Raw genomic sequence first — 19,154 nt, forward strand, 5'->3', positions numbered from 1 at the left:
GGCATTTGGAAAAGGTCACCAGTTATTATCTAGAGAAGCCTTAAGTAAAGAAAGGTTGTTAAAAACACTGAACAGAGTGACTGAACAATAAATCCTTCCAGTATAAAAAAGCTTCTTACAGCAGAAATATTATTCATTTCCCCATTACTGACCACCAGAGGGAACTCTTGCTATAATATTCCCAACTGCAAAAGAAACCTGATTAAATCCTCCAAATCCTGTAGTTCTGTGGTTCAGCTGTAAACAGGGGAAGATGGGGTACAAAAGGAGGAATGGGGAAGTGGAAAAAGAACAAAAAAAAAAAAAAAATCAGCCTGCGGACTCTCAGTCAAAAGGCAGCTTTTCTTCTTTCTTTTTTAAACAGTGGTCTGGCAGGAGTCTAAAAATGATTACTTTTACCATTGCAAGAGAGTTCTGGCTTGTTTATTTGAAGTCTGTGAAATACTACACAGAATGGCCATACTTTTCTGCTGCTGGAATTTAATTCTCCTAGCAGCCTGGGCTCTCAACAAGAATCTCCAGCTTTTTCAAATCAATGAAAAACCTGGGCACAGAAGTGTGCTATTTCTGCAGCTAGCTTGCAAACTCCATGCATCACCAGGGAAACTGGGACTCTAGGTTCCAAATAGATCATGACTGGCTCCTACCTACAGTCCATCTGGAGAGAGAACAGGATCAGCGAAGGAAGGATGCTCATTTGTTAAACCATCAGATAAGCAGAAGTCAAACACCTGGTGTTTTCTTATATATTTAGCAAACTGCAGCCTCCCACCTGTAAGATGGAATATTTTTTCATTGGGATACTGTGAAGGTTCACACAAAACTAGTTAACGGACACGATAGCAAAGCCCCATCCATGAGACAGTTACAAGGCTTTCACAGTGCCCTACAAGAAAGCAAAGGTGCTGTGAGCCAGCCAGGCAGAAACTTGGCACTTGCACAGTTAAGGACAGCCGTGCTCTATGTTTATGCAAGTGCTGCCACACGGAGGCCACACAGTTGAAAAAACACATTCCTAAGGGGAAAAAAAGCTTACAGAATTGAGCAGAGCTAGAACGGAATTCTCTATGCAGTTATCCAGACTCTGAAGAGTTAGTCCAGTTATTCTGGAATTTGAAGATCTCAGAGAACAATCTAAAATTGGTACCTATTACTTCATCCTTAGAGATGCCATTCTTTAAGGGTGCGTGCACCCACACACACAGAATCACACAGAGTCACAGAATGGTTGGAAGGGACCTCAAGGATCATGAATCTCCAACCCCCTGCCACAGGCACACGTTTCCCTGCAGCTGAAGTGGAAGTTGAGCAATTCTCTGTCTGCAGGCCCCCGAGGTCAGTGATCTCCTCAGGCTCAGAAGAAGCTTTTTCTTTCACACGGCTACACTTAACACTGAACATCTCACTGGGAAGACACTTCTCAGTGGTTTTCCATGAAAACAGCTGCACTGGCGCAGCTGTGAGGTGGGAGCATACAGCTGGCAGGGGAGGTGAGGGCAGGAACTGCGGGTGCCAGCACATCTCTGAAGAAAAAAAGACGGCGAACTCAATCCTCAACGTGCCTGTCTGCGTGCAGACAAACCTGGCTTCACACGAGCGATCACAGAAAGCTTCAGGAGCTGGGAAACCACGGGTAATTGTGACATTCGGGGTTACGTTCGCCTCCTAACGAGATGCACAGACAGATCCCGGCCGCCCGCACAGCACACACACCGGACAAAGAACTGGGGTACGAACAAAACACCTGGATAATGGGTAGCTGCTGCTCTCGGTGCCCTGCCATCTCCCCAGAGCGCATGCGCAGCTTCCCCCACCCGAGGGAGCCACCGTCCCCAGGGCCGCGCGGAAAGATGACGTCACGTATCCCTCGCGTCTCCCGCTTGCGGTCACTTCCGGTAGGTGAGGTCAGGGCAGGGGCCGCCATTTTGGTGTGGCAGGGCTGGGCGCGGAGCGGGGCACCGCGGGCGGCGGCGGCCCGCGGGGCGGGGGCAGCGAGTGCGGCCTGCGGGCGGGGCGGCCCCCATGGCCGGGCAGTTCGACTCCGAGGACCGGGGGAGCTGGTACTGGGGGCGGCTGAGCCGGGCCGAAGCGGTGTCGCTGCTGCAGGGGCAGCGCCACGGGACCTTCCTGGTGCGCGACTCGGGCACCATCCCCGGAGACTTCGTGCTCTCGGTGTCTGAGAGCTCCCGCGTCTCGCACTACATCGTCAACAGCCTGGGGCCGGCGGGAGGCCGGAGGGCCGGCGGCGAGGGCCCTGGGGCCCCGGGTGAGTGAGTGACCCCCAGGGCTGGCGGTGCCCCTCAGCCGCTGCGGGCCCCGCTGTGCGCCGTGTGCCGGAAGCTCCGCTCTCCTCACGGGCGGCGCTGCGACTCGCGTTGCTCTTTGTAGAGGAGCTCGGGTTTGTCTTGCAGCCTGCACCTGCCTCGCACCTAAGCGTGCGCTGGGACGGAGTGCAACCCGGAGCCGTCACGGTTTTACAGCTTTGTGCGTTCTTTTGTTTTCTTCATAAAGCTGTGAATGGTAACGTGTGGATGCGGTGTTACAGCTGAGCCTGGAGATGGGTCTGTGGAAGTGTCAGTTAAAAGGGTGAATTCGGTTGGAGTAGTTTAGCGTTAAGGAGACAGGTTGTGAGGCTAAACTTAGTCGTGAATCAGAGACTAAGGGTGGGTTAATACATAGTGGGAGCTCCTCAGGAGTTGTAAAGGCGTTTGTTCCTTTCGATATAGAATTCAGGGCTTCCCGTCCTACACACACCTTGTGTTGTGAGGGGAGATTTGATGTTATTCCTCATCAACCTCTAATACAAAAATAACATACTTAAATTAACCCTTAAAGAGTTGCTTTTAAATTGTAGAGGACTGTATTGCAGAAAGCGATGATTCTGAATGCACAAGTGTAACTAGGTGAACAAGAGCCCCCAGCAGTGTATAATTTGTAGATGTGTGATGAGAAGTGTGATGTTTAGTTAAACAACAGCCCTGCTGGGGACATTGCTGAAGTTGGTGGTGGAGCCACTCCTGTCTGGATGTTAAAGCTCACAGAATGATGTGGGTGTATTGCTGGCATCTCAGAAACCACTACAAAGTTTGAAAATTCGTGTAATAAAGCTGTGTAATTGGAGATCTAATGGACTTGACAAGGATTGAAGTTAGTACATAAGTTGCTACAGAGACAAAGAATGGATTTTTTCAGGCTGTGCAGACTGTAGCTGGTGAAGAAGTAATCTGAAAAAAGAATAAATCTGTTGTTGGTGGATTTGCACCGTTTTACAGTGATCTCTCCTGCTTGGGGTAACATTTAGAATTGGCACACTGGTGAAAGCCTGAAGTCACTGAGTTTGTCACGAGAATCTACAACTGCTGTAAGGTGCATTCCAGTCACAGAAAGCTCTGCAATGCAGGAGATAAAGTTGGCTGCATTGAACTGGAAGCAAAGCAGGTAGTGAAATGGTTTACCACAAGACATGTTCAGTTCCTTAGTGTTTCGTGTCTTATCAAGGTAAAGGTTTATTTTCATAGGTTTGTGGAGGCTTAATGTGTGAAATGTGTGATTGGTACAGAAAGCAGAATAAGCTTCCAGGGTGATTTGTAGTGGAATCCATCCTGATAGGATTTTAAAGATGCTGGAGGTGAAAAACACTGAAGTGTGTGTGCCTGCCTCCTTTTTGGGTGGTTGTTTTCTATAGAGTGGTTCATCTGTGGAAAACCAGTATTTTTCATGTTAATGAGTGTATAATCTACGTTCCTGTCAGATCACCTCAGTGAATGGAGGTGATCTTAAAGGCTCCTTCCAACCAAAGCCCCTCTATGATTCTGTGAAAGGTGATTGATGTAGTTATCTTCTGTTTTAAACATCTGCTTTAGAAGACCAGCTGCTGTTGTCGCTGTGTAGGCTGCTTCAACAGTAGGTTTGATTTGTGTTAAGAAGCTTAATTACTTTTTGGAAGTCCACTTTTTTTTCCCCACCTTGATGTTATGAGAGTAGGTACTGCTTCACTTTTGTACCAAAGATATTTCTGTGCTGAAATTCTAGTGGGTTTAGATGAATATCATGCTGTTGCTGCTATCTTTTCACAGTCAAAGGAAAAAAGAGTATATGTGTAGTAAATTACATTTAACATTAATTAAGAGTTTCAGAAAAAGTAGTAGGGAGAAAAGTTCTTTAAAGGAAGGGACATGATATTATTGAAGATGATTTCAGGGTTGGATGGGGAAGGTAGCACAGTGAAATGAGGTAAACGTTCACAAATAGCTAAGTAGGAAAAACAACTTTACTGTGTTATTTTTCTATATGGTATACTTATTTTTTGCAATTCATTGTTTAGCAAATGCTGAAAAGCCTAGATATGCTTGGTCAGGTTCCTGTGTTGATTTATTGGCTTCAGGTGATTGAAGTGCATGTGTGATTCGTGACTGCTTGTACACTGCTGTGTGCAGGTGACAGTAGGAACCTAGCTTCAGTACAGAAGGAAATATTTTAACACATCACGTCTTTGCAGTTTGACATACAAGCACAGGGTGAAAATGTGTGCACTAAAACAAAATGCCTAAAACATCTAAAGACTTCTGAAGTGTTTTTTATTGAAAGGCCAGAAACCTCAAATCTATAAGTTTTCTTTAAGACATAGAAGAGTGTGATAGAGTGGAAGGTGATGTTTTCAGTAAGTTTGCGTTCTAAAACACACTTATTGCACTCCACTGTGATTTTTTTGAAAGTTTAAGACTGTACTTCCTGGACTCATTAAACCAGTGAACTGGATTTCACTGTTTTTATAGAGCATTTCTGGGTGCTTGTCTGTTTTGCTCAGTAGTGAGCAGAGAGGCACTGAAGAACAAGGAAAAGAAGGCATCTGAATGAAGGTGGGAGAGACAGGCAAAACGTTTTGCCTCTGTAACAGTTGCTCTAGGAGGAAAACTGTCATATGTCACTGATATCTCCAGAGAGCCTTGTGTCTCAGCACCCTGAGCACCAAGAGCAGCCTTTCTTTCCCCAAACACGCTTTTGAAGATGGGGGCGTAGGGGCTTACGGGATGTGTCTAGAAATGAAATTGAAAACCTATATTCCTGTTAAGTCTTCCATGCCCTAAAAAGGAAAGCTTACCAAAGCTTAGGGATAAAGAGAAAACTGCCTAGTGGCACTGACAGAATGGGAGTACAGAGAGAAATGTGAAACCCTTGAAGGTCTGATGAAGCTTGAAGCTGCTCTGTGGTTATGCCACCTGCCCACGCTCTCAAGAAAAATATTAGATATTTTATTTAACACCTCTGTGGATGATCTTTTCCACACTGACACAAAGCCAACCCAGTGTAAAAGTCCTCCATCAGGAATGCCCATGTGTCACAGAGATCAGTCAGGGTCCAGATTTTACACTTAGTTTAACTCCAGGCTACTTTGGATTTTAACCCTTTCATCACCCCTCTGAGAGCAGAGGTTTCGCTAGCTGTTTCCAAGTGGATGGAATCACATTAAGTCCTGGCACAGATGGAGCTAGGATGGAGATGGAGTAAGTAGGAAAGATGACACAGCTCTTTCCCTTTCTGTTTTTAAGGAGCTGTCTTACAGAGCTGAGCAGTCCTGCAGCCGGAGGTGCTGAGCAGCTGTCCTTCCTTTGGCTGTGCAGAGCTGGGGAGAAGGGAAGAGGATTTCTTCAGTTGTCCAACTTTAATAGGAAGTGACTAAAGTTCCTCTAGAAGCTAGGCTTACCTTTGCACACATTCTGCTTTTCCTGAGAGGCCTCGGAAGATGCAGACAATGTGCTGCTAGAACTTGTGCCTTCAAGAAAACTGTTGCAGGGTTGTGAAGAAAAACAGCTCTGCTTTTCCAGAGAAACAAAAAAAACCCAGCTCTTTTGCTCTGACTTCCTTATGGTAGATCCTGCCTTAGTTTTTTCCACTAGCCTACAGGTATGAGAAGTGTTGCAATTCAAGCAAGAAGCTGAAGAATTCTGAGCTTGAAATCTGTTAATCTTTGAGTTTCATAATAGCAGGGAATGGCAGGACTTGGGAGCTCCTAATGCATGGAATTATTTCCCTGACATTGCTCAGCTTGTTAACTTTGTAGCTGAACAAGAGTGTACACCAAAGACTTAAACTGATGAAGAGATTACCACCTGCTTGGTAAGGTGTGGTTGTATTTCCAGCCTGTGTTTTCCTAATTGTGACTTTGAACTCTTCAGTCTTGTCGTGGTGTTTTTAGGAACCTTCTCATTAAAGTTTTCCAGGCAGTGACCAGGTTGCTCCCTTTATTTTCTTCAGCAATTTGAATTAAGCTCATGGATTTCTTGCTGCAAAGGTCTTGTTTTCCAGACCTCAAATTGCTGTAACTGCCCTCTGCTTTTAAAACAAAAGAATCAGAATCAGCATGTGGCATTTTGGGCGTGTTCCCTTTGTGTAAATGGTGTCACTCCTTTTTGTCCCTTCAAGGAGCACATTGATCACTGTGATCTTAAAATATATTTGAAGGGGCTGCGTTCTCTCACTCTTCAATTACATCAAATGTATTTTGGAAGGCTCATTTCTAGGCTGCAGTGCACTGATGTCAGTCGCTCCTTCCTCACGCACAGGACATCAGTGGATTTTCCTCTTAAGAGTAAGTTTTATGTAGGTACATTTGACAGCTGTTTCAGGCTGTCATGCATTATTTCTAGAGTCTTACTCCTCTTTCTGCGCCAGGTTCACACATCACACTGATATTTACATTCGTTTTCTTATCTCTTGGTGAAGCCAGTGGGATTTTAGTTACTTTTGTTTTTTTTTTGTAGTTATTTCAGACTGTTGCTTTTTTTGGCTCACTGCAGTGAGGCTGATTTCTTTTGAAAGCCCTTCAGCTTTTGATGCATCTAAACGTGCATTTTCCTACGACTTAGTTCTGCTGCTTTGAATTTTTTGTAACCAACTTAACTGGTGTTTTTTGTTCCTTCAGGAACTTCAGAACTTATTTATTGGCTGTTTGTGTTGATCTTACCAAATCTGCCCTTTCTCTGTTAGAGCCCCTTTTTGCTCTCTTGAAAGACCTTCTTGTAACGTTAGCTTGTCGTGCTGACGGTGCTACTTTGAAGGGAGTTTTGGATCAGCAACAGCCTGAAAAATTCTGCTAGCTTTGTACTCGAGAGCTCATTCTCAGAACTGTTAGATATTCCCTGCAGAGAAGCAGACTTGCAAAGTAAGCATCTCTTTCTTGCTAAGAGTTACTCATTAAAGCATAAATCTTTTCCTCTTCACTGCCCTCCCCCAGCCTTCCACAATTCTTCCCATAACTGATTACACAGTATATGGTGCATGGTGGAAATGGAACATCATACATATGTTTTTCCCCAGCTGAGCCTGATGAGAATGAAAAGAAAATTGTGCAGCTCTCAGATTGAAAACTGAAATGGATTATCTGCAATTTGATACTCCTGATATCTTGAATATGAACATCATCTGCATTTTAATGTATTTGAGGCCTGCCTTTGCAGCTTAGATTCCATCTGAGAATATGGTACAGAAAATACAAGAATGGAGATAAAAAGAATGAATTATAAGCCTTGTAGAACGTATTGTTGCATTGCTGTGCTAAGTGTTTTTCTGTAGAGTCCGTGCTGTTAGAAATTGTACCAGGACTTTCTTTGGTGTTCAGATTTAGAGTATTCTGTGGTGGGAAAGAAATGAATTGTGTGTTCAGTGAAAATTGTATAGGCTTTGAGAAGTGCAGATGTACTGAAGGTCCATATAACATTGCAGGATTCTAGATATTTCTGTCATAATTCAGGAAGTTTGGCATTGTCAATTTGTTACATACTTTAGTATCATGAGCACAATCTTTAAACCTCTTTAAACCAATCTTTAATCCTCATTAACAATGCTCCCTTAAATTAAAAATACCAAGAAGAGCTGAATACGATGACTGTTGATCTAAGGATGACCAAAATCAGTATCAAATTACTTGTCTGTAGAGGCATTAGTCTTCTCAGATGTTTAATTTACAGTTGTAACTGTTGTTTGCTTTCTTTGTTGACATTTTGCTTTCTCCTTTCAGGGTTGAATCCCACCAGATTTCGAATAGGTGACCAGGAGTTTGATTCTTTGCCGTCTTTACTGGAATTCTACAAAATACACTATTTGGACACTACAACCTTGATAGAACCAGTTTCCCGATCCAGGCAGAATAGCGGCGTTATCCTCAGACAGGAGGAAGTTGAATATGTGCGAGCTCTCTTTGACTTTAATGGAAACGATGACGAAGATCTTCCGTTTAAGAAAGGAGACATACTGAAAATCCGGGATAAACCTGAAGAGCAATGGTGGAATGCAGAAGACAGCGAAGGAAAGAGGGGAATGATACCTGTTCCTTACGTCGAGAAGTGTAGACCTTCCTCTGCTTCAGTATCTACTCTGACTGGAGGTAACCAGGATAGTTCCCACCCACAACCACTGGGTGGGCCGGAGCCAGGGCCCTATGCCCAGCCCAGCATCAACACTCCGCTCCCTAACCTTCAGAATGGCCCTATTTATGCCCGGGTTATCCAGAAGCGAGTCCCTAATGCCTACGACAAGACAGCCTTGGCTTTGGAGGTACATAATGGGCAAAACTTAGAAAGAAGAGATCTGTTCAAGGGATTTCCCTTTCCATCACATTATAATTTTGTAGGAATAAGAAAGGGAAAAAAAGCACTGTAAAGCTGGTTTTGTATCATGATTGATAAGTTATTGATAAAGCTTGATTTTTTTTTTTTAAATAAGTGACTGAAGTCACTTATAGACTAGCTTGATTTATAAGCATGCTTAGGTTACTGATCCAGTGTTGTCTCTTGTCAAACATCACTAACATAAGTGTTTCCCCATCCACATTTCACTTCTGAAGTCATTATTTTAGGGGGAGGGACTGGGTGCGGCTCATAATGTTGTGTGTCTGAACCTGTGTTCAATGTTGCGTGCCTCCACCCCAGCCTTTAAAGGTGTGCTGAGTTGTTCTGTCATCCTGTCAGCCTTTTAAAAGCAATCAGTGGAAGCACTGATAGTCACTTTGAAATTACTCACACTAAGGCAATAATGATCCCGCGTAGGGGTTTATTTTAATGTCTTGACCTCAAACAGATTGTTTCATTTTTTTAGATTGTGAATCATGAACATATATTATAACTCATTAGGGAGGAAAAGTAGTGACTGATGGAGTATTATTTGTAATAAAGCAATGAGTTTCCCTAAGGTTGATTCACTTCTTGATATGATCAAATATTTATCCGTGCTCTTTTTGATATTTTTTTTTCCCTCTTAAAAAGGAGAATAGTGCTCAATCTCTACACACCAAATAGTCATCCTCCAAGTTACATTTGAGGAAATTGAGGGCAAGGTATTCTAAGTGGCAGACCTTTGCCTTAGGATGATATGTAAATGGTATCCTTTAATCTAGGCTCTCTTTGAGTTAAACACTCTGGAATTTCCTGATACCTAATTGACTTCCTGTTTATATGACATTTTAAGTACTTGGGGAAAAAACAGTTTCTGTGCTGAGTCAGAACATCTCTGCACTCTTCATAATTTGTTTAATTTTGTGTGGCATAAAATGCACTTGAATATTTCAGCAATGTGGCAAACATATATACATGTCTTTAGTACACAATTGGCAAATGTAGCACATTCTACAGATCTGGTAATTGATGTATAACCTGGGAGAGCTGAAATTTTTTCCCCACTGTACATAAAAATTTGCCTAGGGAAGCAGTGGAAATATATTCTGAGTTATTGTACATTTTGTTGATTGAGAGCCAGGATACAGAATGGAGGTTTTGAGGTTGAAAAGCATGTATATGGAAGTTCATGCCAACTCAACAAATTCTGGGGAAATATACAAAGATTTTAACCTTCCAATTTCTGTAATACCTGAAATGCTGTTTCCTTTCCTCTCTTTCTCACCACTTCACCAAGGCACCTCCTGGAGCTTCAGAGTATTTCTGAGCATCATGGAGTGTTCCAATTAGATTAGAGGCATTCTAGATTGCTGCAGCATATTGTATCAAAATCTTTTGGTTTTCTTTCTGAATTTTGTTTTTAAGCTTTAACTAACCTCAATGTGCTACCAGTGTTCCTTTAAGCTTAAATTTGTTTCATTTCCTTTAAAGCAGAACCCTGCCATGCCACTCAAATTCTGGCTTGGTAGCATAGAGCAAAATGGTGAGGATGAGGAAAATACTGATCATCTGGGCTGTTGTGAGCAAATCTGAGTGAAAGCAGAATTCCTTACCCACTGGCTAACAGCTTGTGAGTGCTGTGGCTGGTTTTCTTATCCTCTTCACTCAAACTCATGTTCTGTCAAGTATGTTGTGCTTTTGGAAGGTGTTGTTTCACGGAGGGCATCTCATTGTTCTGAACCACCTCCCTCTGCTGTGGTCTTCTCATGCTAATGTGCTGCGTAGCAGAAGTGTGCAGGGGCTGGAATGGAGAAGTCCACAGGTTCTGCCCACGTGTGAGGATAGAAATAAGATTCATAGCACCTCTGCCTGTCTGTTAGAGCAGTGGTCTTCATGGACCATGTCATCTTACTGGAACACTTGCTGGTTGGCAGGTTGGGCCTCTCAGAGAGGATGATGTGCACCCATCCTGCCATACACTGAATAAATCTGTTAACAGCAGTAGTTCTTTATTCTGTATTTAATATTGGGAAAACTTACTTTTGAGACTTGAAGCATTTATCCCTGCTCCTAATTGTGCTTCCTTGCACCCCTTATCGTATCAAATCACAATGTTATTGAACTGCTTTCAGTGTCTGTACCGGAAAAAGCAGCAGTGTGCTCTTCACCCTTCCCAGTTTTTCTTCATGCTGTCTCTGCAAGTACTGTTTCTCGTTGTCTTTTTTTCTGTTTTTAACATTCCCTTTCACTTCATGGTGTTTCTTCTTCATTTATTCAGAGATCTCTTTCTTCAATGGCTTACTAGAAAGCATTATGTAAATCTTTTCAGTCCATTTTTGCCCAAACCTCTTAACTATAAATCTAAATTTGTTTCCTCCAAATGAAAACTCTGTCTTAAATGGGGTGATATTTGTAGGTGGGGTTTGATCCCAATGTTTGTCCTAAGCAAATAAAATAGTTAACATCAAACAGTTTTGTGGCCCAAACTGCAAACAGAACTATCTGTACTGTTACGTTAAAACTAACATGGGTTTGAAGAGCTTAGAGGAGAATCAAAGCAAATTATGTCCTAACAAAGGCTGTGCTGTGTTATGGAAGAATGTTTTAACCCAAGACCACACTTAATTTGCTTGTAACTGGACCTCTTTCAAGAATTGTTGGGTATAGTTAAAAGAAGGGAAAATCTTTGTAGCTAATGACTCTGAGATCATTGCATCTTACTTTGTTTCTCCTCCCCTCAGTAACAGTACAGGACTCTACCATTTTCACCTTTCAAAAGAGAAGCACTTGGAATAAAAAAGTCTTTACACGAAGCTTCATTTTTTGCTTCGAAGCAGCATGTGGAGTGTATTTCATTTTGAAAATTCTTAAGAGAACTGCTCCAAGTCTGGCTGATAGCAGAGTACAGTGCTTTCCTTGGGATTCTGAGCTTGGTGGGATGATGTGCAACAGGCTGGTAATAGCATTAGTCAAAGTGAGCAGAATTCAAAGGGAACATCCTCTTCTGGTGTAAAAGTTTAGAAGTTCCAGCAATTGTAATAATAGGGAGCTTCACTAGAAGTTTCTCTGTGTTGTCTTCATTTTGTAACTTAATGGAGGCAGAATTGCCCATGCCACACCACTTGAAGTTTTCATACAGTTCTGCTGTAGAAGCACAGTGGGCACATTGCATCACTTTTAATACATTACCATAGGTAAGTAGTGTGTGAGTTGTGTTGGATGTGGGCCTATAGATAGAATGTGACTTGCTCTGTGGTCCACAGAACATAGGAGCACGGCTCCCACACAGGTAGGAAGGAAGTTTGAGAGAGCAAATGAAAGCAGTGCATGCACATTTAGCTATTTAAATATTACTTTGTTGTAAATAAAAACAACTGAAGTAAGATTATCCAGGATCTATTAAGGATACAATGCTAGCTTGAAAAAATACAATAGAGAAGCACAGATGACTACAAGTGTCTCTTTAATTGCTGATTCTACTAGGATAAGTCAGGCTGTTCAGCTAGACAGGAGGATGTGCTTTTCTCATTCATATTGGTTTGGAGGTCATATACTTTGCTGTTGAAGCACTGTATCCAGATTTGAAGTAATTTAGGGTGTCTAGGATGGTGTTCTTGTAATGGTTATGATTAGGAAAGAAATTTTTTTTGCTTCTACTATCATCACATCTAATTTTTTCCCTATTAAATTATAGCTTTCTATTGTTTTGGTCAGCGGAGTATTTTTATTGCTACAGCCCCCCAGTGATTATTAGCAGAAGCAAAATGATACACACTGCGTGATTAAATTCCTAAAGAGCTGAAGCTTGCATACAGAAGTCAAGGAAAGCTTCCTTTTTGCCTCTAGCAAATACATAAGAGGATTTTCTTCAGAATATGGCTTGTGAAAATGTCTGTGCTAATTACTACAAAGGGAAAGAAAACAAAGCTGCAGCAAGAGTCCCCTGTGTGCCTCTCATTACCAGATAAGTAATCATCAGAGTTATGGGAAGCTTAATTAAATGTCCATGCAGTGTTTTAAATGTATGCACTGTTAAAAGCTGCTTTGGCAAGAGATTGCAAGGGATTAGAACTTGTACAGTTAACAGAGACTACTAGCATCTGAAATTGCTTTCCTTATTCTTCATTCACTGCCTTGGAAGTGAGAATAATGAGCTTCTGCTTTGGATGAATTGGGTATAGTGCTGAGCATGTACATAACTGTATACTCAGTGAATTTCTAGGTTAAATGCAGTAAGACACTGCAGCTGTGCCTTGAGAGTTTATTTACAGCATTAGTGAAAGAAAGTAGAGTATATCTGTCCCCAAAGCATTTTCTGTCTGTGACACAGAAAGAATTCTGAAGATCGTTGTGTTCCTCATAAATAAGGTTAGTGATAAAACTGTACACGGAGGGGTAGAAATGGGTAGGCAGCTTTTCGATGTCACACACATCTTTCACTGACTTTCTAAATCACTGTACAAGTTCATGTATTCTTTAAGATGCGGAGGAACTGGGGACTGATCAGACCTAGACTTGTGGCCCTGCTTGGAGCTACATAGCTGTCAGCCTTGGGAAAATATCTGCTGTGCAGTTCTTTGCCCTTGTAAAAGGGAGGCAATTCCTTTAGATTTAATTGGTTGTGAATTATGCTGGAGATTAGAAGATGAGATGCATTGCTGTGCTTTTATTTAGTGTGGTACATAGAACTGGATGCTTTTAAATACAGCATGTTGTTTTGTTAGTCCACAGTAATTATTATTTTTCTAGGCAAACATTTTGGGTATAATAGGAGGAGGGCATCAACTGTCTTCACTGTACCCATGGAATTTATTTGAGGAAACTGTGGACAAAAGACTGAAAGGTCATCTGGCCTTGCCTGTGGTAATGGCTTGACGTGGATGCTCAGAGAGTAAGAACAGAGCAGTGTTAAGGCAGTACTTCTTCAAACGTTCTCCTAGTGCTTTATAATCAGTGCCTCCACAAACAGAGCCCCCAGTTATCCCAAACTCCTTCAGTACTACCTGGAGACACCTAGAGGAATTTCAGCATTAAGGAGCCATTTAGTTTGCAGATGAGTGTTTCCTTCATCCAACTGCATTCCCTCACTCCCTTCCCTCGCGGGGCTGTTGATGCAGTACAGCAGAGCACAAACCTCTGTCAGTTCAGCCACATCCAGTTATTGTGATAGCAGCTGATGTCAGGGTCCAGATGTGCTCTGAAAGTTTGGTCTTGGATTGCAGACTAGAGGGTAGTTCTCATCTAGCCTAGCTAGTTTCTTTCTATATGTTCTTCACGAGTGAGAAACTTTAGGTGGTAGGCTGGTGCATCAAAAATGGTTAAGACTGAAACTGCTTTTATAGAATTATCTGTGGTACACTTGATATGACACCAAGGGGGAGGAGCAGCAGCTCATCCTGTACATGTGTGTGAATTGTAACTTTCCTTATTCCTTCCCCTGCAGGTCGGTGAGCTGGTAAAGGTCACAAAGATTAACATGAGTGGTCAGTGGGAAGGAGAATGTAATGGCAAACGTGGTCACTTTCCATTCACACATGTCCGCCTGCTGGATCAACAGAATCCTGATGAGGACTTCAGCTGAGTGTGGCTCAACAGTTGCGCTTGCAGATGGGAACAATCTCAACTTGTTTTTAATGCAGATGCCATCAAGACTGTGTTCTGACAGAGGCTGAAAGAGGTATTGCTTGTATAAGCATTCTGATAACCTGCAAACCCCTGGGACTGAACACCACCATTCCTTAATCAAGGGTCACGTAATTCAGGGTACGACAGTAGATAAGTTGTGTGTCAAGTGGCAGAACTAGTACATGATTATAGGTTGTAATGCCTGCTTATGTCCATGTGCACAGCAGACTGGACCTTGCCAGGAGCATCAGCTGGAGAGAGCAGTAACGGAGATGTTATGACAGCATTTAAAGCTCTCTCCAGTCCTTTTCTTTATGTTGCTTCTTCCTCAGGCAATGAACATCAACCTTAGACAATTCAATGTATAGATAGTTTGTTTGGGTTGGTTTTTTTTTTCCCACAAATTTATCCTGGAGCTTTCTCCATTTTATTTTTTTCCATCCTGAATTCTCTGTCCTAGAAATGCTACATAGTACTTTGCATGGTGAGTTAACTATGCACAGTACAGATTTTTTAGAGCACACTGGGGACAGACTTTTATGATTTACAAATACGTACCATTTTAATGGTAAATGACAGAACAAATCAACCTCAGAATTCTAGACGCTGGTGGACACTAGATTGATTTATTCAGTACTGTTGATGCTTCAGACATAGCAGCTAATTTTAATTTAAAATTTCTATTAACACACCCGTAACTCTTTATCCACAAATAGAAGGCTTATTAAAGTGTAAACATCCATACCAGTGCCGAAAAATAAATGCGTAGCACTTTAAGGCATAGCTTTAAAGCAGTGTTTGATTCACTAAATGTACTAAAACGTTTACACTGCTTTCAGAAAAAGATAAATTCCATAGGGCCAGTCGAACTAGTCTAGAACTGTTCAATACCCGTATGCATTAACAGTGCAAATCATTGTCAAAAGTGGTGAACTGACAAAGCAAATACTACTTCTATTTTGAAATCACTCTGGGGACTCTTCTGGCTTAATTTTCATCTGTAAAATATTTGATAGTGAATTCATGAGGATTTTATTTTTAATAAACTAATGGAAAATACCTGTGTGCTTCTGGATTGATTTTCAAAAGGAGTAAGAGTCACTATGGCTTCATAGCTCACAATGCAAATCAGTGCATTGGATAGTTGGAATTATGCACTGCTTGTTGGTTTTGTTTGTTGTTTTCTAAGCCTGTTCTTCTAATTATCTGGTTTTCTCTAACATAAATCAGAATGGATTCAGTAAGTTTTGTAAACTGAAATTAAACACTGAAGTAACGAACCCTTGTCAGTACCCTGGATTGTTTTCCAAATACAGCACTCTAGTGACCAAGCAAACAAATTCTGTAACTTTGACTAGGTTATAACCCACACAGAACAGCTGATTCTAAACAGTATCAAACTGAAGATGTTAATGTGGTTGATACAAACCATGCGAGACTAGAATGTCTCACTGGCTGTAAATGCCGTGAGGGCCAGTTTTCCCACTGCAAATGCCATTGCTGCAAGGCACCAACCCAGCAGACAGAATACTGGTAACACTTTACCTCAGAACTGTGTAACATGCTGGAAACGTTAATATTTGTTATATTTAAGTACTAGTTGCTTTCCTTCAAAACTAATTCATTTTAGCAAATCTAATTTTCAGGTAATGGGCATCCAATAATTCTGTAAACTAATGCCAATGTACATTAATTGTACTTTTCTATCACCAATCCCTTAAGCAGTACTAAAGATTATTAGCAAACTGATAGTTGTTGTAACAGTGACCCAAGAATAACAGTAAGGAAGGAATTGCAGTGCTATTCTAGTTTGGATGGTTCTTCTGGTCAGGGTGATCTGCTGCTCTGCTTGAGAGATCACTTCTAGCTCTGTACTCAGTCTCCATTGAGGAAACAAATTCAGAACCTAACTCAAGGGCCAAGAACAAATTGGTGTATTTAAGGCTAAGCTGTATTTTTCCTCTGGTCTTACTGCTTGTTGCCACTGATTTTTCACTAGCTGCATTCTAATGCAGGCTTAACACTGAGCTTATCAGTTGCCCATATATGCTAATACTTTTCTTCAGGTTTTAGAGAAGCAGCACAACAAACTGTTCTTAGATTGACACAGTTTGTTCTGACGCATTTTTTCCAGTTGCAATTAATTGAAGTCCATATGTTTATACCTTTCCAATCAGCAGTTATTTTAAGATAGCGAAATAACTTTTTTTTCCTGAAAGGAAATTTATTATGCAAACCTTGCCTTTTTAATACGAAAGACATAAATGGAGTTGTTGACTAGCAAATACCCTGCAAAGTTTGTAGATGTGTTTTTGTGAAGACTGTATAAATTGCAAATATTTGTACACTTTGAAAGAGCAAAAAAGAAACTAGAGGAGTCTTAATAGCTGCTGTTGCACTAGAATCCTAAGTTCTTGTCAAGCAGTTTTTCTTAGTCAACCAATACATCCATGCAGCTGTTTTCCACTATTCAGTTCTAAGCTGAAATGTGAGTTTTTTTTTTCCATAGGTGATAGAAATTAATGTTTGCATTTGTGCAAAATAGACATTTCAACTTATCGAGAGCTCTTTTAAAGGAAAATAGCTAGAACATACGTTCATGACCATGTAGATTAAATCCTCTGTGTGGCCTTTGTTTATCCTCTTCTGTTTGTTCTCTCCCTTCTTCCCAGTGCGTGCAAAGAATCATTGCGAAGACGTTGGTCACAATCTCTTGTCTCTGTCTGGCTGTGGTTTTGCTCTGTTGTGCATAGGCAGGTGTTAGAACTAGAATAATCATTTCTAGAAATACACCATGAAAGCAGAATGCTAAATTACACTGTGTTCTTCTGGTGCATTTACACATTATATCACACTAAAAGTACAACTGGCTGCTATGTTTTTTTAATATAGATTTCATTTTGGTAAACCCCAGCCTTTTTACTAATATTTGATCTGGTTAAATCTTGTTAATCTGTTTGAATTGTATTTGTTAATAATGCAAATATTTCTAATCATCTTAAGAATAAAACACTTCATTTTTGTTAATGGTTTTGGGGAAGGATTCTAACCAAACCAGTTTGAAGAGAAATATGAACATGTGCCATTGTATTATAACACTATCCACTTTCTTGACAGTTAAAGTCTTTTTTTTAATTATTTTTTTGTAGCATGTAATGTATATGTTCATAGTATGTGAAGTAAATAAAAGTATAGCCAAAACTTTGGCTTGGTGTCATTCTCAATCAGCTGTCATTGTAATACTTGTGTTTAAGAATATAGAAAGAGAAGTGCTGTTAAGTCTGTTTTTAATTGACCACGCTCATATTAAAACAATTAAACCTAATACCTGCAGAAGGAAGACAAGATGACTAAAATAAGTTATCAACCAGAAAATATCACAGCCTTTTTCAAGCAAGGTGAATGTCTGTAACTCTCTGAGTTCCTTCAGTGCAGGGGGAGGGCGAAAAGTATTCTCAGTGCAGAAGGACTCAGGAAGAAAGTAAAAATGAGACTTGTCAGTTATTAGTCTCACTTCTAACTAGAGGGATGCATTGGAAAATAGTTTGGGGATTCTTTATATGACTTAAAATGCCCCCAAACATTTGGCCTTCTGGAGGTGCTCTTTAGCTCACAAGGCCCTTGCTGCATTGAGTAGGCCATATTTTATACCCCCAATTTACTACACTGTGTGTTGGTTCTGGGAATATGCAGGGAAGACTCTTGATGGTCAGTAATCCTCTTTCTTGCTGTTAAGTTCAACAATGGCATTTGCTTTCTTTCACTACATCACAATGAAAGCACTCCGCATTTTAGTTGATTGGTATTCAGTTGGGAAGTTACACATAACTTTCTTCATCAGTACCGTTTGGTGGAGTCCTCATGTGGGACTTTGCATTCAACTATACTGAGATGCCAGTTTTCCTGTCGTGCCTCCACACAATAACCCCATCAGCCTCATATAATCAATTTCCACAGGCAGAAGTACTACTGCCCTCAGCTTTACTCCTCGCTCACCTACTTCAGTATTGTATTTGCAAACCTCCGTGGCTTTGTTGTGCAGGATTTACGCAGAGAACTATTGCTGCTTCTTGCAGTGATTTTCTGTTGCAGTAGCAGTCCAGTCGATTTGTGTAAATGTGGTGGGTGCAAAGGACGAGGCAAGGATTGCATCAGGAAATCGAGGATCACGTAAAATCCCTACGTTGAGGCAAATCTAATTAATCGTGCACAGCCCCACGCAGAACTAAGTCTTAGCTGCTGAGAAAAGAGGCTTTGTTGGTTAAGATTTATGAAGTGCAGAGGTGATTTTAAGTTGTACAACGTTACACAGATACACGGTGACTGAATACTGCTGGGATTCGGGATGCCTACCAGAATCCTTGGTAACTGTACTGCGTCCTTACGGACAATTAAGAGGTAAAGGTACATCGTGATTCCCAATTTCACCAAAATCTGCATTTTCTGATCGTATTTTCTTCAGACTGGAAATAGTTTTTGTGTTGTTTTTTTTTTTTTCCTCTGGACTTGATACCTAACTTTCACCTCAGTCCAGACACATTAATATCTTTGTGCTTTCCCGTATATATTTATATATAAATATAAACATAAATATTTATATATTTCCAGATAATTCTGAGGACTGAACAACAGTTGAGGTCCAAAAGGTCCCATGGAAACGGACCGTTTCCAGGCATTTTTACACCCAGAACACATCCAGCGGTGCCCCCCCCTCCCCACACACACACCCGGCCGTTGCTCCCGGCTCTCCCTCACGCGAGCAGGGCTCCCAGCCAGCCCCCCAAACCCCAGCGGCTCCGCACCTCTCGCCTGCCGTCCCACGGCCGCCGCTCGGGAGCAAATGGCCGCGCTCCCGCCCCCGGCCCCGCCGCCTCCCGCCCGTTGCTAAGGAGCCGCCGTTGCCATGGGAAGCCGCAGGGC

At 41.6% G+C, this 19,154-nt stretch overlaps 1 protein-coding gene and 1 long non-coding RNA gene across 3 annotated transcripts; one reads left to right on the forward strand and one right to left on the reverse strand.

The window, feature by feature from the left end:
- Nucleotides 1-1,946: 1,946 nt before the first annotated feature.
- CRK (CRK proto-oncogene, adaptor protein) lies at nucleotides 1,947-18,214 on the forward strand. Its single transcript, XM_031591735.2, has 3 exons — nucleotides 1,947-2,266; nucleotides 8,018-8,553; nucleotides 14,053-18,214. Exons 1-3 carry the CDS (start codon nucleotides 2,023-2,025, stop codon nucleotides 14,188-14,190), a joined length of 918 nt encoding a protein of 305 aa, XP_031447595.1. The 5' UTR covers nucleotides 1,947-2,022; the 3' UTR covers nucleotides 14,191-18,214.
- LOC149915313 (uncharacterized) lies at nucleotides 14,187-19,152 on the reverse strand. Of its 2 annotated transcripts, XR_016459190.1 has the most exons (4): nucleotides 19,037-19,152; nucleotides 18,231-18,413; nucleotides 16,830-16,974; nucleotides 14,187-14,277 (listed from the first exon to the last, which is right to left on the reverse strand). It is a non-coding gene; the product is annotated as an uncharacterized LOC149915313 (long non-coding RNA). The 2 variants fall into 2 exon arrangements; XR_016459189.1 differs by lacking the exon at nucleotides 14,187-14,277 and having other exon boundaries at nucleotides 16,887-16,974; nucleotides 18,231-18,470.
- Between the last annotated feature and the right edge of the window lie 2 nt (nucleotides 19,153-19,154).

Source organism: Phasianus colchicus, chromosome 21 (assembly GCF_987193195.1).
Source record: "Phasianus colchicus chromosome 21, bPhaCol1.hap1.1, whole genome shotgun sequence".
NCBI classification, from domain to species: Eukaryota; Metazoa; Chordata; class Aves; order Galliformes; family Phasianidae; genus Phasianus; species Phasianus colchicus.